The 15,947-nt window shown below is 41.8% G+C and overlaps 1 protein-coding gene across 1 annotated transcript in view; it reads right to left on the bottom strand.

The window, feature by feature from the left end:
- LOC100649327 (transcriptional activator cubitus interruptus) overlaps positions 1-13,831 on the bottom strand; it is a 146,187-nt gene extending 132,356 nt beyond the window's left edge. Inside the window, exon 1 of the mRNA XM_048405573.1 lies at positions 12,444-13,831. Within this exon, the coding sequence (XP_048261530.1) occupies positions 12,444-12,700 (257 nt within the window). The 5' untranslated portion in view covers positions 12,701-13,831. The remainder of the gene's footprint in view (positions 1-12,443) is intronic.
- Positions 13,832-15,947: the final 2,116 nt, after the last annotated feature.

Genomic DNA, 15,947 nt, shown 5'->3' with positions numbered 1-15,947 from the left:
GAACGGAGGCGGTGCAGAGACACGCGAGTGGGAGAGAGAGAAAGAGAGAGAGAGGGAGAGAGAGAGAGAGAGAGAGAGAGAGAGATAGGAGTGGCTCCAGAAGAGATCTTCGCGCGTAGGAGCCGCCACTCGAGAGTCCGCTCGTTTAAATCCAACTACAAGGTAAACCTCGCTTCTCTTCAGAACCCCCTCTGATCCCTTCTCTCTTTTTCCATCTTCTCCTTCTTCTTCCTTGTTCCCTTCTTCCTTTCTGTCCCTCCGCCAGTTCCTCTTCGATCCCCTCCTCCTCTTCCATCAGATATCTCGTGTATCGAGACTATACAACCGCTAATCCGATTGTTGCCTGTTTGCCGCGCATCCCTTGTGAACAAGGAATCACCCGGACGTGGCATTAAGAAGCTATCGGCGTATCTTTGTTCTCCACTCGTCGTTATCTGGCTTGTTTTTCTAGGCGACGATTAAGGATTTGACGAGATTAAGTGTTTGTTAGGAGAAGAGTCAAGAGACGGGTTAGGTTCGCAGCAAAAGTTAGCTGTGATTGTAGTTTTACTTTTGAGACAAAGTGGAAGTTTGTAATCGTATTTTGGAAAGTTTCAAGTGTGGACCACTGAAAGCATTAGTAGATATAAATTCACAGTTAGACTAAGTACGTAAATCAACCAATCGTTTATGTTTATAAAACTATAAATATTCTTCCTCTGATTTGTGCTGTACGGATGATTCAATATAGAGGCTGTAGTAGAAGAAATATGAGCTGGCTTTTTGAATCGAAAGATGTCTGTAATGGTAACATTGTTTCACGAATAAGACGGGTATTCTTGTTCGTGCGCAGCATATCGTTTAGAACATGGTTCGTCTGAATTAATTACAGAACAAACTAAGATCTTCCATGCTCCTTATCATTTTTCAGATCGAACATATAAATGTACTCAATCAGGCACAAACTAAAATTTGGTTGCAATAAATCAAGTTCTGCTGCTATGTTTAAAGCTTGAAAACTGATATTTCGTTCCAATAGGCAATATGTAGGTAAATACAAATTTACAATTTGTTTCTATTTATCCTAACTTTTGTATCTCGAAGAGTTTATCCATAAGTTCCTTAGTTTCAATGTCTGACAATAAGTCAAGAACCTCGGACTATATCACAAGCTGGTTTCTTTGTCCATCGAGTCGCTTAAACAAACCATGTGAAACGTTCTTCCCCTCGAAATATTTGCTCAGCGTGTGAAACGCCGCAGTTTGAGACGACGACACGCGTTGACGCAGAGATTTAAGGCGGCGGAAGTGGTTGCAGCACGGTATTCGTGTGTTTGCGGACTAAAGACAACACCGGTGTAAATCTGTTTGGCCAAGGAAAGCCTGGCCACGTGGCGTGCACGTTTGCAGCCTGTTCCAACCTCGGGTCTAACTGCTTCGTCTAATATTTCTCTAGAAAACAGTGGATTACGCCGTGCGTTCGCCAATTAACTCTCATTCAGGACCGAAACTCTCCTAACTCCATCATCGAGTTTTTTTAGCTAACATTGTGTACAATTATTTTAAGGACAAATAAAATAAAAATTGTTTGCATGTGTGTAGAGAGTGGATTTTGTGTTTGTTCAGTAACACCATTAAGAATTCAATATGAATAAATGCATTTAAGGAATAAAGAAATATTCGAAAAAACTGAATAAGATTTTCTTTAGTATCAAGTATAGTTTCTACTATGTACTATTAGATTTTATTATTGTTCTAAAAATATAAATGTCAACGACGAATTTTAGCGAAGATAATTTTTAGGAACTCTCCTCCATCTGTTTCCTATTTGATACACTTTCTATTATTAGTAAATATATTAAATAATCTCTCTGACATCGAATAAGTGTCGGCATCCGCTAACTGAAAGAAACTAACGAAGACATTTAATAAACCTTAACGTAGATATCCAAGCGTCGCTCGTATCTTAATGTACATAAATGAATTGTTTCGCAAATAATCATCAAATCGTTATTGAATGCAGCTATTTACGTACAATTCAGCTGACGCGAACACTCTTTCGACGTTATCTTTCGATTTCCACGAACTGTCATCGATCGTCGAGCGAAGCAGCTGTGAATTTATTTATCGATCAACCTGATAGCGAGTATTTATAAAAAGGAAACCGCGGGAAATATTTGGACGCGGTAATCTGGCCTGAGATACAGCGTCCGGCAAAGCAGACAAAACACACCGGGATTTATCGGCGGCTATCATCGGTTAATTGTCTCGTTAAGGCGATTAGGCCTTTTCGAGCCGGACGAGGCCGACTTGTCGCTGTCGACTGGCGTGAAAGTCGCGCCTCCCCCCTACTAAAACGCGATGAATCTTATTGGTTTGACGAGCACGCTCCTGCTTTATGACAAGGGATAAACTTCGGACACGACGGGAGTATACTCTTAACTGTGGGAAGAATTCGACTCCCATTCTCGAGGGAGAAGCTGGTGAGCGAGAGGTCTGTAATAGTTGAAACGTTCGATCCAGGAACGGCGAATATTTTTCAACCGAGTTCGATTAACAGATAATTCATTATTGTACCTTTGCCAATCTCAACAAAGTCTTCCGCCTAAACGTCCCTCTTGCACTCTTTTTTCCAATATCCAAACGTCAGTTTATTTCCCATTATAGAAATAACACTATCAAACTTGACAGAAGATAAAAACCAGCCTTATTGATCGTAACAAGGTTCTCTATTTAAACGTAGCGTTTGTACCTTGCCCCAAAACCAGATGCCAACTTATCTGCTCCAAAATAGAAAATTAATATTATCAAACCCAATGGAACATACGTTGCTCCGGTTCTCCTTAGAGCAACAACGGTAAACAACAGCGAAGTTCTCAAGACCAGTATAACAGTATCAACCATTTGCAAGAATTAAACCTAACGAATATTCTAACTATGCCACATAACAGGAAAACTACCCTTATCGCTACTAAGAAAATCTCCCATCTAAAATCATCCTTCCTAAACTCTGTACAGAACCAAACCATGAAAAAGCATGAAAAGAGGCATCAAACGAGCAATTCACCCCCCTCGACGTATTTCTTCGTTCTCGCGTTACACGTCTCGCCATGAGCTCATACCGATGCGCGGCCTTATCCCGCGAGCAAGCAACGTAACAGACTCGTGTATACGCGATGGTGCCCGGTATCGTCCACGGTATCGTATCGTATCGTGCTCGGGTATCGTGTGTCCCTTGGATGTGCATCGCGCGGCACGGCCGTGTACGACGCGGCACCGTGGCGTTATGAATGCCTGGAATTTATCAATGGACGCCGCGCCAATGATAAATCGCACGTGCGCTTCGTATCGTCCCGCGGCCCTTTCTATCCGCGCGAGAAAGGGGAAGAAAGAGAGCGGTTAGTGCTCAGCCACAAGGGAACGTCTTCCTTCGACGAGCTCCTACCGTGTACATCGCGATCCCGCCTCGCTGACAAATCGGCTCCCGTTTTTACACGCGCAACGCGCCTCCAGCCCGAGACGGCCCGGGAATACGAGATAGGGCCTTCTTGAAAATCGTCTGCCGTCTTTCTTCCCCTTTCCTTTTTCTCTTCAGTTTCGTCCTTTACTCTGTACGCTTGGTTGCTTTTTGGTTTTGTTTGTTTCGTGGCGAATTCTCGGGCCCCTTCGAGGCCACGGGGTGGCGTGGCGGATAATTGAGAAGGTTCGAGGTACAGTCCAACCCTTTTCGGCTTAGAGAAGCATTTAGTATTCTGGTTTAGGTGGTTTGTATCTGATATTTTCGAAAGCTCGATAGCTTCGAATGAGATAATACGTCGAAGCCTTCAAATGGCAACAATGTCGGCCTCCGATTACTATCATTGGACGTTTTAAGGTGTTTATACGATATTCAACCCCTTGTCCCTTGAGAATAATGTATCATTTTCGTGGAACGAAAAATAGATCGCTTCGGTAATAAGGCTTCCTTTGAACTCTATCAGGTTGTAGTTTGACAAATACAGATTACATAAGTGTAATATCGGATCGTTCCGCTTCGGACGTAACATTGCAGGTAGGTCACTACAGCTAACTTTCATTTACGTAGCTAACGCAAAACATCGTAAGACGAGAGATTAATATTTTATGTCTTACGTAACATCGACCATTAATGGATTTTGTCGCTGATATATAAGTATATAACATAAAATAAATTAAATATCCTAATCTAATCTGGCATGGTGAGCAATGGCGTTACGACACAAACAGAAAGTTAAGCTATAATCTAAAACATATAATTGACAAGAGTCGAATGTAGTAGAATGTCCAATCCAATTTGGTAATTTAGTGGTAAAGAAATGAGGAATATTTTAACGATTGTTGGAGATATCGCAAACAAGTTGAACGAATATGGAACAGAACTTTCTATCTTCGAGATGGTTCCACTATACTTCGATTCCTGCAGTCTCAACACACCAACTCGCGAGCTACTTCAATCAGGGGCGTGTAGAATCGAACCCAAAGAGGATGACATCACTTGCAGCGTCCGGGAATCGCTATCTGTGGCCGCGAACGGATCGAACTCGGCAAACGACATAATCGTATCTCTCGCTTCTTGGAAGACGGTCGCTTGATCGAAACAATCGAGTTCGAGAACGATCTCGACAACAACGTGGATAAAACCGCCGGCAGACAAAACCACAAATGTATACGATATATACGATAAATTAAATTGTCTTGTGATTTCATAATTGTTTCATGACATCGTTTATGTTTATGAATTGTGTGCACGATACGTTTTATTTCCGCTTGCACATTTAAAGAATGCACACTTCAAGGATTGCTGTTAAGATATTTGAGAAATGGATTCGATGCAACGGTCTCTTCGGTACGCTAAACTAAGCGAAGAGATGAAAGGAGATTTAGCACGACGAACTCGAGTTCTTGATTTGGAGCAGCTAGGTAGCTGTTTAGAACATCCAACTCATCTAAAGTCCACCATTATCACGTACGTCCATCGTTAATTTAGCGTTGCATGGATTTTATACTATCTACGTTGAGCTTTCTATTCGGCTTGCAGTTCGTTTAGAGCAAGTGGCAATACACGTTATTAATGATACGTAAACCTAACTCGATCTACTTTTAAGAAGCGTCGAAATATGATTTTGCCTGTATCAGAGAGCGTTCCTAGGAAGTTGTTCCTTTTTGCTTGCTGGAATTATCGAAGAATTTTACATTTTAATAAAAAGGCAGAGCAATTTTTCCACCGATAACAGAACATCTTTAATACAAAAACTAGGAAACGATTCTCAAACAAGTGACTGATTGTGTTTCAGCATTCAGAGATATGTTTCAAATATCACTGCAGTAATACGATCTTACGAAAATAAAATGTGGAATAAGATCAATTCTCAAAAGTGGAATAAAATTATCTGTATATATACTTTTCTGCAATTTGTCCGAGGAGATAATTGGCAAATTATTATAACAGTTGAGATTCTTCCCTCTGGAAGATCCTTTTTTCAAGGGCCCCTCAATTGGTAGCTAGCCTCGACTCTGGTTCACGCGACAGCCCGCATGTTTCGCGCGTTCCACGGATTTGCTTTCCCCGTATACCCTGTCAATGGGATATGCCGCGTGCCCACGCGACCGACAGATTCATAAACGGGACGCGAGCGTTCATTGTTCGCTCTGGGGACCAGATTTTCCTCCCACGAGCTGTGCGTGGGGCCCGGACCCCGATCGCGATAAAAAATACGCCTAAGGACGACCAGGTACCTCGATTTACCTGACGTTACGGCCGCTCGCTGCTCGACTTCCTCGGGGAATCTGGAGCTTCCATGCTCGCGCAGATAAGGCAATCGATTCGGGATCCTCTCCGTTTCTTCTGCCTCCTCTTCGTGTTCCTTCTTTCTGTTTTATTTCGTCGGACGAAAGCTGGAAACGTAGCTGGACGAAGAAATCGCGACGAACGAGGGAACAAGGGACCCCGGTTCGATGTTCGAATTATTGTCGCAGTCTCTTTGCTTGCGGATACAAAAATACAAACATTATGTATTCTGACGCTTTAAGAAGCCTGCTTGGACAACGTAGATATAAGATGGTACGCGGAATGGAGTTTCGCGGTGTTTATGGCTTTTGGAGGCTGTTTCATTTTTTTAGTAATAGCTGCAGGTACATTTTCCTGTTGCGAATTTGTGAGTGGAACTGGCAAATTTATTAGTATAACGAGTTTTAGATGTTTCTTTCTTTTTGCGGCTATTGAACTGTACAGGTGCTTGGCAGAAAAATTAAAGTCGATATCTTAGCGAGATAACTTATTTCTGTACTTCGTTCGAGAAAAACTTCAAGTATCCTGTCAGAGGAGTTTTTCATAGCGAGCAATTTTAACACACCCTAGCTAAATATGTTTATTCATAGACCAACTGAATCGTTTATGTTAATATGTAATTTCTTTACCGTTCTAAATCACCAAAGAGCGTTCTGAGATAAAATATAAGAAGCATAGGAAATCACCGAACATCTTCAACATAGTTTACAAAGATTGAAACCTCGCCTCGAGTGGATTCTTTTTAACCAACAACGAATTATCCCGACTAGCACCGAACGCTCTTCTATTTTTCTCGCGACGAAAGGTCTTGAATCATAGAGATTACAGCGCGTACAAACGGCGTAATGTATTCGCGGACAGCCTAGACGAGTGTTACACGCGGGACGCGTTCGCCAGAGAAAACGACAACCGTTTGCATTTGCAATCGGCAAGTGCACTTGGATCGCATTCACTGCTGGCCAGGAAGTGTCTGGCCGATCCTCGAACGCTGTCAACGAGCAACGAGCCGTGGGTAATGAGTAACGGCGTGATTGTGCCGGAAAATGCAAATATCATTGGCCTGTCGTGTTCCGAGATGAATCTTCGTTAAATTAAAGGGAAACTGAGCAAAGTACGGATTGTTTCTTGCTTCGAGAGCCACGTACGACTTCCTGTTTAAGTAGGGGAGTTCCTATCCGCAGGAGGAATTCATATTAGATCCTTTTATTTAGAGAAACGTACGTACAAAAATTTTTGTGTGAGCTGAGAGAAGTACGCTGCACTGATTGTCTTATAGAATTGAGTTCACGTCTAAAACGATCTGTCAAAATTCAAACTCCTGACAGGATACAGGGATAAATATACAGACATCGATTTCTTCGCAGTTTGAAAAAATATTCCATGTAATATGTATTTTGCCATATGGCGCAGGACTTCGGACAGTTACAATTTATTTGCTCTGTCAGTAAAAACATTTTTTTTTCAGACTGTCATCATTTATAGAATTATTCAAATGTTTGATAAATCCCAGGACGACATTTTAGATTACAGTTGCTAGTTTATGGATCAAGAAGTATTTCCTACTTTAAATGTTCCAAATATAATGAATAACTTCGTCATTTTCTAACATTTCCGCTGCAAAAAAATTGCAATTACAACTGCAAGCTACGTTAATATCATTCAAAAAGATTCCAACTTTTCATTTTGCAATTACATATGAAAAGATCTCTAAACTTTGGACAATTCCGGCTAGTGCACGTTCTTAATGTTTATTTGGAGGATGAGTTTCCAATTTCATAATTACATATCAGCATATTTAATCTCGTCAAATCTTATCGTGGAAAGGAACGTTTCGTAACACGGCACAAGATGAAGAAGATCGCGTAAGAAGCCACTAGAAACGCGATCGAAAGGATCGAGCAGCGACGGCCGGCGTGAAATTCACAGCGCGCGTCGCTCAGGCGTGCTCCCTTCTGCCTTTTCGTCGGATATTTTCGTCTCTTTACGAGGATATGCAAGACGCGAATGTATTTTTGCCATTGGCGTGTGTTTTACCCCCCGTCACCATCCGCGATATCGTCCATTTCACTCCCCGTGACGAAGCAGCGTCCTAAATGTCCAGCGAATGCACTCGTTTCCGACACGTTTCTCCCCACGACTCAAAATCACCGCCTAGCGGCAACGCATCTTTCGAACCTCGCGCGTTCGATCGATGAATTTATAGCGGAACAAGAATGGAGCAACATTATTTACGACTGTGAGACGAAATGGAAACGCGTTGGAGGAGAAATAAAATGATATTTAAAGGATGAATTGTGAATCTTTTGCCACTTTTTGTCGACCAAGCGTGAATGCTTGATATTTTATACGAGATTTGTAAAATTAGCAATTGTGTGGATGTTCGTAATAATTGAATTAACTGTGAAATGAATTATGTGCTTCGAATGTATTTTGAAATAATTAAGTTCCGAATATCCGCCTGTATCCTCAAACAATAAAAATCTATCAAATAATAAAGTGCATGCTGGAAAATAACGTTTCAAGACGGAAAAGAAAGAGGAATATACCCAATAGGAAATAAAAATCGTCAGGAATAATACTGGACTAGGTATCACGATGATGAAATGATCGAGAAGGGAGGACGTCGTTAAGGATCGTCAGATACATCGAACGGGAAGAATTTCACGGATGATCGAAGGGGTGGTAACGATCTGACTGGCTGGTGTAATTAAACGCTTAATTGAACCGACGCTGGCTGGCCAATTGGCTAATATCAAACACCTGCTACTTGCTCGTTCGATCTTACGATCGAAAGTAATTACAAACGAGAGAGGGAAGTTGTTTTTCCTTTTCTGCTTGTACCTTTCCCCCTATATGTCCTGGCTATATTTGCCCTGCCAAGATAATTGGCACGTGAGACTCGTGCTATAAAATTTTCGGATGGATAAACGATGTTTATACACTAATGTCCAAATTATGCATAAAAGTACCAGAACTCGAAATTCTTCTTTTCAACGATTACGTATGTAAAATTTACATTCTGCTACATTCTTTGAATTAATTTTTGGATCAACTATGTCTCTTTGCTTTAAAGAAATGTCTTACCCTTGTAGCCTATTTCATACAAAAGATTCTATTATTGATATACACGATACATCGTTTCAATTTATGTCGCGACTTTTCTTAAAATATTCTACCGTTTGTCTTCAAAAATGAATTATTTTTTTATTATGAAAGTACGTAATCCGACATGGTCTAGCTGCCATGATGAATGTGTCGTTATTTTACTGGATAAAATCATATTACTTAACGACAGTAATATCACGGTTCAAACGACTATTTTAACCCATTCTTCGTAACAAGTAATACACATATACAATATTTCATCAAAGATGGTCCAAATTCCAAAGACAAAGAAAACAAAAATTTGTCGTATCGTTAAGTGATTGAACAATTAATAAATTTCTATTTCAAACCATTCTTTTGAACAGTTTTACTTTTCTGGATTGTATCCCTTTCCCAAACCAAATAGTAAATCAGTGATATTAATTGAACAATTTCTCTAAAATCGGCGAAGAATTTAAATGAAAAGTCGTGGAAGTGCCGTTGAGGCGAGGACGATTGTCGCTTCCGTTCGAGTATCGTCGGTGAAAAGGGTTAAGCAGGCCGTTTAGAAACGTCCAATTATCCCCTGGCGTGGTTCGTCGGCTGAGCGTTTCCACGAGCCCGTTAGCCTAGCCTTAACAAGTCGCCGAGGTAATCTCGTTGCGTGCAATAGCGTGTCGTGTTTGCGGAACGTGAAAACGTGCGAAACCGCCTTAATTAACTCGATTAAGACGTTAAGGAGCTCCCCCTCTTTTCCCCGTCTGATTCACCAACGCCAAACCATTCGCCGTTTCATCCCTTCCCTTCGTATCTCTCTTTCTCGCGCGTTAAATACATCATGCGTTATAACGGCGAATTCATACGATCCGCAAAAATATTCAGTGAACGCGATAAACCCTCCTATATAACAATTATGAATATTAAACTAATTGCAAACTATTGTCAGACGCATCAATTTACTAAATCTTCCTTTTTTGTTTTTATGAATATTTTTATTAATTTAGATGTACATGACTGGGATATCATTTTAAGAATTGGAATTTTCTTGTTCGTATACGACTATTTATATTTAGAAATGCATTTTGTCTAGGATTTAGCGAAATATGAATTTCCAAAAATAGGACAAAAATTTCTCAGCCTCCGTACTTAGAAATGCAGCACGTGATCCCCGCATTGCATAGGCGACCATTATACTTTAACCCTACAACGCAAGCATTCGTAATCTTTATGGTTTACAAAACCGTTTCATTTATCGCGAATAACAGATACATTTCATCATCTAGTACTAAACAACTAACGTAGCAAATTATTACCTATAAGTAAAACGTGTAATTGTTGTGTCGTAAAAGTAGAAATAAAAGTTACAAAAGTTCCATAAAAGCCTGTAATAGTGAAATATCCTGTCTTAAAGTTAAGTAGCAATTTCATAATGGATCTCGTCGTGATCTTTGCAAATTATTTTTATCTTTCTTTTCCATATAAAAATGAGCTGCTATCGCGATTTAGAAGAAACGTGTAGAAAAGAAGCTAAGGGATGACCTCGTGTTCGCCAGGAATCATTAGGGGTAATTAAGAGCCGCGAATGGAGGCGATGCGTTGATAGATAAGCGTGATTGAGGGTGATACACGCGAAGATTACCACGCGGCTCGTTGATTCTCATTCAACGATCGTTCTCCGCCGACGAATCGTCGGGATGTCCGTCGTTAGAGTTTTGCGCCGTTTCGCGGGACTCTAAGTAGACGCGTATGTAATCTAATTGAATTAAATATCGCGTCAAGTTGGCCTGGATGAGTCATTCGACGTGCAAACGTGATCGTTTATTCTTCCAGGATGATCGAGACGCTACGCTGTTTAAGAATTATCTGTCTGATTGCGCCAATAGCTGTGTTCGGCCGAGGGACATGTAATGCCTTGTTTAACGAGAAATTCTTAACCATCATCGGTGCGATAATTACGAACTTTTCAGTGGAGAAACTCACTTGCCTTTCGAACGGGGAAACTCGATTGCTCAAATGTGTCAATTCGAAAAATTTGAGATGCGACGTGCAGTTGCGCTTAAATCTTTCCAATTTTCATGTCCATTTTCGCAACATTTTTTATTTGATTATACTTACAGCGTGATGTGCCTAGGCAAAATGGCATTTTCAAATTAGGGGTTGAAATAATGCTTTTATATGAAACTAACGGTGATGATGGAATATTTTTCTAGTTTGCAGTAGAGAGAGTATACTGATTCGCATAATTTTATTGTATTTTCGTTTGATCAAGTTTCCATCAAAAGGGCAGGAGAATGATTCCAAAAATTTGGTATCAATTGGAAATCTGTAAACTAAGTATATTATATCGAGACGCTTTGCTGATACAATGGAACTTCGAAATTATCATTCACATAGCTATAACTTCGATAAGTGACATTCCATGACACAAAGACATGAGTGAATAATTGAAGTTTTATGGACGTACGTTTACACAATGCAGAGTGATTGATGTCTCAATTAGTTTACGCGTCAACAATCGGTATATTACTCCTGAGTAAATACTCATCATTAACAATTGCTTTCTCTCATTAAACTTCGCTCCCAATCAATTTCTGCGACATTCTTGCTTTTGGCATCTAAAGACGTATTCATTGAACGAGAATTAATTATAATGCAGCATTGAAATTTATACATGCATACAGAAGAACTACAAAACCATCTTTATAATTCTTTCGACATTATCAGACAATTGAAACTTAGCCATTTCTAGCTACCCTCGTTACCTATCATTCAATTCCTCGAACATCAATCATCCCCAGAGTTTTCTTTCTCACTATCGCCCTACTCATTCACACTACCCTAACGTGTATCTTGCTTCCTGAAAATCGATCATCTTTCAACTTCCTTCCCTATTGAACCACAAATTCAAAGGAGACCTATCTTCACTTCAATTTACCCCCAAAAATCAATCCTATCAATTTTCCTTCCTTGACTTTCTTCTTCCCGTAAATATACATCTTTATCTTACAAAAAAGCTCTGAAAGAACCTGTTACACTTAGAGCCTACTTTCAACTCTTGATTTTAAGAAACGCAAGAGTTCATAACTTTTTTATAACCGACAAATATATATATATATATGTTTCCTAATAAACTCGAAATCCACAGCCATGTTTTAATGACACGATATTTTCAGCATTATTGTGCGTCCCTACTGTGTACAGTAACAAACATAACACGCTTAACACAGTCGGCCCTTTTGAATTATATATTTGGTTATTGACAAGCTCGCGATATTTTATACAAGAGCTTTAATTTATATCTTTCAAACATTTCCACACACCTTTATTCTTCTCCGATCTCCCGCAAACACCTGTTTTGCTTCGCAGTAAATTTCATATTTTGCGCCTTGTATGCTATTACGATCGATGACAGCCAAAGTCATGCATACGTTGAACTGTCGTGTACGTACTGTGTCGTACGAACACTCGCCGTAAAAGTGTAAAGTTCAATATGAGGACCTTGAGTCTTACATCTACGGCTTATTCACTGTCCCGTAAAAAGCGAAATCAGTATTAACGATAATATGGAGACTTACGGATGAGGCGGTGGAGCATGGAAAGCTGCGGCGGCGGCAGCGGCGGCGGCAGCCGCGTGATGTTCCCATGCGGCGGCAGCCGCCGCGGCCGGATGAGGTGGAGGCGGCGGTCCATGGTGCGGATGAAACGGCGGCGGCGGCGGATGCGGATGCGGATGGAACGCCGCATGGAACGCCGAATGAGGGTGATGCGGGGGCGGCGGCGGCGGTAACAGGGAGAACGCCTCCTGATGATAGGCGACCTCCTTTTCCGGCATTTTGTTCTCGCTGCTCTCGAGGCTCGAGTGCCGCGCCACAGAGGGTGCCTTCGTTGCCTGCTCGTCCAGGATCAGGGAAGATCGTCCTGTCTGACACCCCGTGTCCGACGATGCGAACCACCTTCGATCCACGATTGCATAGTCCGTCGATCCTCAACAGACTTTTCGCTCTTCGATCTCGATAATGACTCTCTTCCTTTACTTGTCCTTCCAATTAACAAATTGATTATTTGATTTTAAAAAGATTTAAATGGTTCCTGATGGTAAACGGATTGCATTTCATGTTATTTCATGTCGTTCGATGAGGATGAGGTTGGTTAGATGGTACAGAGCCTTCCGTCGGCTGTCGACTGACGTCTTCGTGGGAAATGGTTTTATTAATTCTTGAAAATTATTGCTTTTGTATTTGTTTCATACGGATCTGTTCCTTTAAGCGACGAATCAGTGGATGATTGCGTATTTTCAAATCAAGGCGATCTATGGCGTTCCCAGAATCGTCAGGACCAAGAAGAGTCTCTTCCAGTTTGTTCGAGGTAACAGGACGCTTATTATCTCCAGGAAAATTCTATCCGTCACGATGATCATTTGGCAGACTATTACACTCGAAAGATCTAACAGTGTGATTAATCAGTTGCCAAGAGTCAATAATAACCGAAAGCGCGGAGGAAGCTCTGAAACTCCATCTCCGGATTATCCAACGTCCGTGCCAAAATCACGGTCACCGTGGAACAATCCATTCGCGTCACACCATGACGAACAACACCACGTTGTACAGATTGTTCCACTAATCGTCACACGGTCTTTCACCCCGAAACATAGAGACAACAATAACAACAACCACTACCAAACGATTCTTCTACCTATAGGGAAATATGTCCTTGTAAGTAGAAGGAATCCAAGTTTCTTTGCGAGACGCGCAAGAGAGATGATCACGCGGTACACGAATCCGAAGGTTCGCGGAAAAGCCAGTGGCAAGTCCCGGGGGTTAGACGAGAGTCCCAAAAATCCGCGGGCCGAGGCGTGTGTGCGGGCTGTCACGGTGCTCGTGCTTTGGCGGGTATGGCGGTACTGAGGCTCCACCACCACCACCACCACCGTTACCACCACCATCACGCTTCGCCACCACCACCAACAGCAGCGGCAGCACGAGCAGCGACGGACGAACGGTGGTGGACTCTTAGCGGAACGAAGACGTTCTACGAGGGAAAATTCAAAGTTAGAACGAGAGAGAGGATAGGACGTACGCCCCTGGCTGCGTTGGACGAGCGATACGAGCAAGATGGAACGAGACGGTGGAGTCCACGAATACGGGGGAGGGAGACGAAGGGGTCGAGTAGATCCATGGAACGAGAATGGTGGGAAGAATCTCGTGGAGAAAGAGAAACGGGGGAAGGAGTTAGTGGGGACGAAGGTCGAAGGAAGAAGGCCCGCGATGTCGACGGACAGAGAAGGACGGAGAACGCGTGTCAGCTCGACAACTCAACTAGCACCAGCCGTCCCTGACTCCCACCTCGGGGCTCTTTCTCCACTCCAGCCTCCCGTACCCTTCGACCGCGAAGGCGTACGAGGCGGAGATCCAAGGGGAAGGGAGAGAGTGCGTGGGTGACACGCGGGGGAACACGAAACTATTCCAGAGGGAGAGACTATCCATCAGAGCACGGATAGAAGGGCCCGTGCCCACGGTGATGGCTACGATTAGCGAGGTCCGTGTCCTCTGCGTTCAGTGACGGAAAGAGTTTTGGAAGGATGAGTCCTTTTTTTTCTTTTTTAGCAGATAAAGACAAGTCTCCTGGGTGGATTTAGAAGTGGCGTGGGGATAATTTGAGTTACAAGGAGAATTAATTGCGGTAAAAGCGGTTGATTTCCGAGGTTTAATTAGAAGCAATGAAAAGGGGTTGCTGAATGAATTTTGGAACGAGAAGAACAAGAAGATGGTACGAGAAGAACAGAGAAGTAGGTGAGGATAATTGAAGTTGAAGCGATTGGTTTCTGAGGATTGATTAAGGGAATGAGAAGAAGCGCTGCATAAATTTTGGAGTGGAATGAGATTGTTCAAGAAGCTTCGAATAGAGATATGAATATACACTATGTAGTATACACCATTATACACTATCTTTTAATATTGATTATTGTTGAATCCGAAGGTGTTCTATCAATGCAATGATCTGTCTACTAGTATCTACTACTAATATTGAAGAACTACACATGTCTTATCCACTTTTACGGCATCCACTTCAAGCTACAATCACACGATCGAAAGCAACTTTTACTACTCGTTAATATGTCAACAAAATTCAATTTACAATTTGCTATGTAATCAATTAAATTGCATACGTATCTTCACGAGAGCAATTAAACATTCGATTGCTTCATAATACAATTTCTCACAATTTAACGCAACATAAATTGATGTTTGCTGTAGAAAAGAAGTTTCCATGCGTAAGATGCCCGTTTGTTACACATGTGCTTTGCAACGAGTCCGAGGAAACACGAAACCGGCGCAGTCGAAAATGCGAGGAAAGACAGGACACATACCGTTGACAGTAGGCAGTTTAGGTTTCAAAGAATTCGTGTCGTCGGCCAGTCACATTTCTCCACGCTTTTCGGATTCACGCGCTGGAAAAGATCGTTTCCAGGGTAGGAAAAAATATTTGGCCGGCTGTTCCTGTGAAACTTCTTACCTACCGGAAGCTAAACACTCGATGACCATTTGTGTTTATCGTCCTAGAGAAAGTTCAACATTTTTGCACATGTTTTTAGTTTCATTTATTTTAATAGTAACATAATTCATATCTACTCCAACGTTATACTTGCGAATAACAATTTAGTACCACTGCCTCACTATATTCTCAAAGTAACTACAAACCTAAGTAAATAGCATTCAGTGATCTCAAAGCTGAATCATTCAAACCACCCCCGATGCATTGTACCAACACCAAAATACTCAAACATAATTTTATTCGACTAACTATCTCAAGGACCTACAGTAGCACTTGAATTCCTCTTTCTTAGGTCACACTCATCCCTTCCATCGTAAATTTCAAGGAGCAGAAAGACGCTTGATCGCAATCCCTTGACATTCAAATTAACCGTTTCCACTATAATCGGCCATTAGAGTAGAACCAGGTTGTTTCATTTCATTCGACGGTGACGCAGCCCCCGGAGGAAGCCATCATCGTCGAGCAGTATCATCATCAGGGCGAGCGGCGCAATTAGGGCGGCGAGGATTTTAGCGAAACGAGCCGCT

The sequence above is a fragment of the Bombus terrestris genome, chromosome 4, assembly GCF_910591885.1.
Source record: "Bombus terrestris chromosome 4, iyBomTerr1.2, whole genome shotgun sequence".
Classification (NCBI taxonomy): Eukaryota; Metazoa; Arthropoda; class Insecta; order Hymenoptera; family Apidae; genus Bombus; species Bombus terrestris.
The sequence above is the reverse complement of the archived record's forward strand: the minus strand, read 5'-3'. Positions and strand labels throughout refer to the sequence as shown.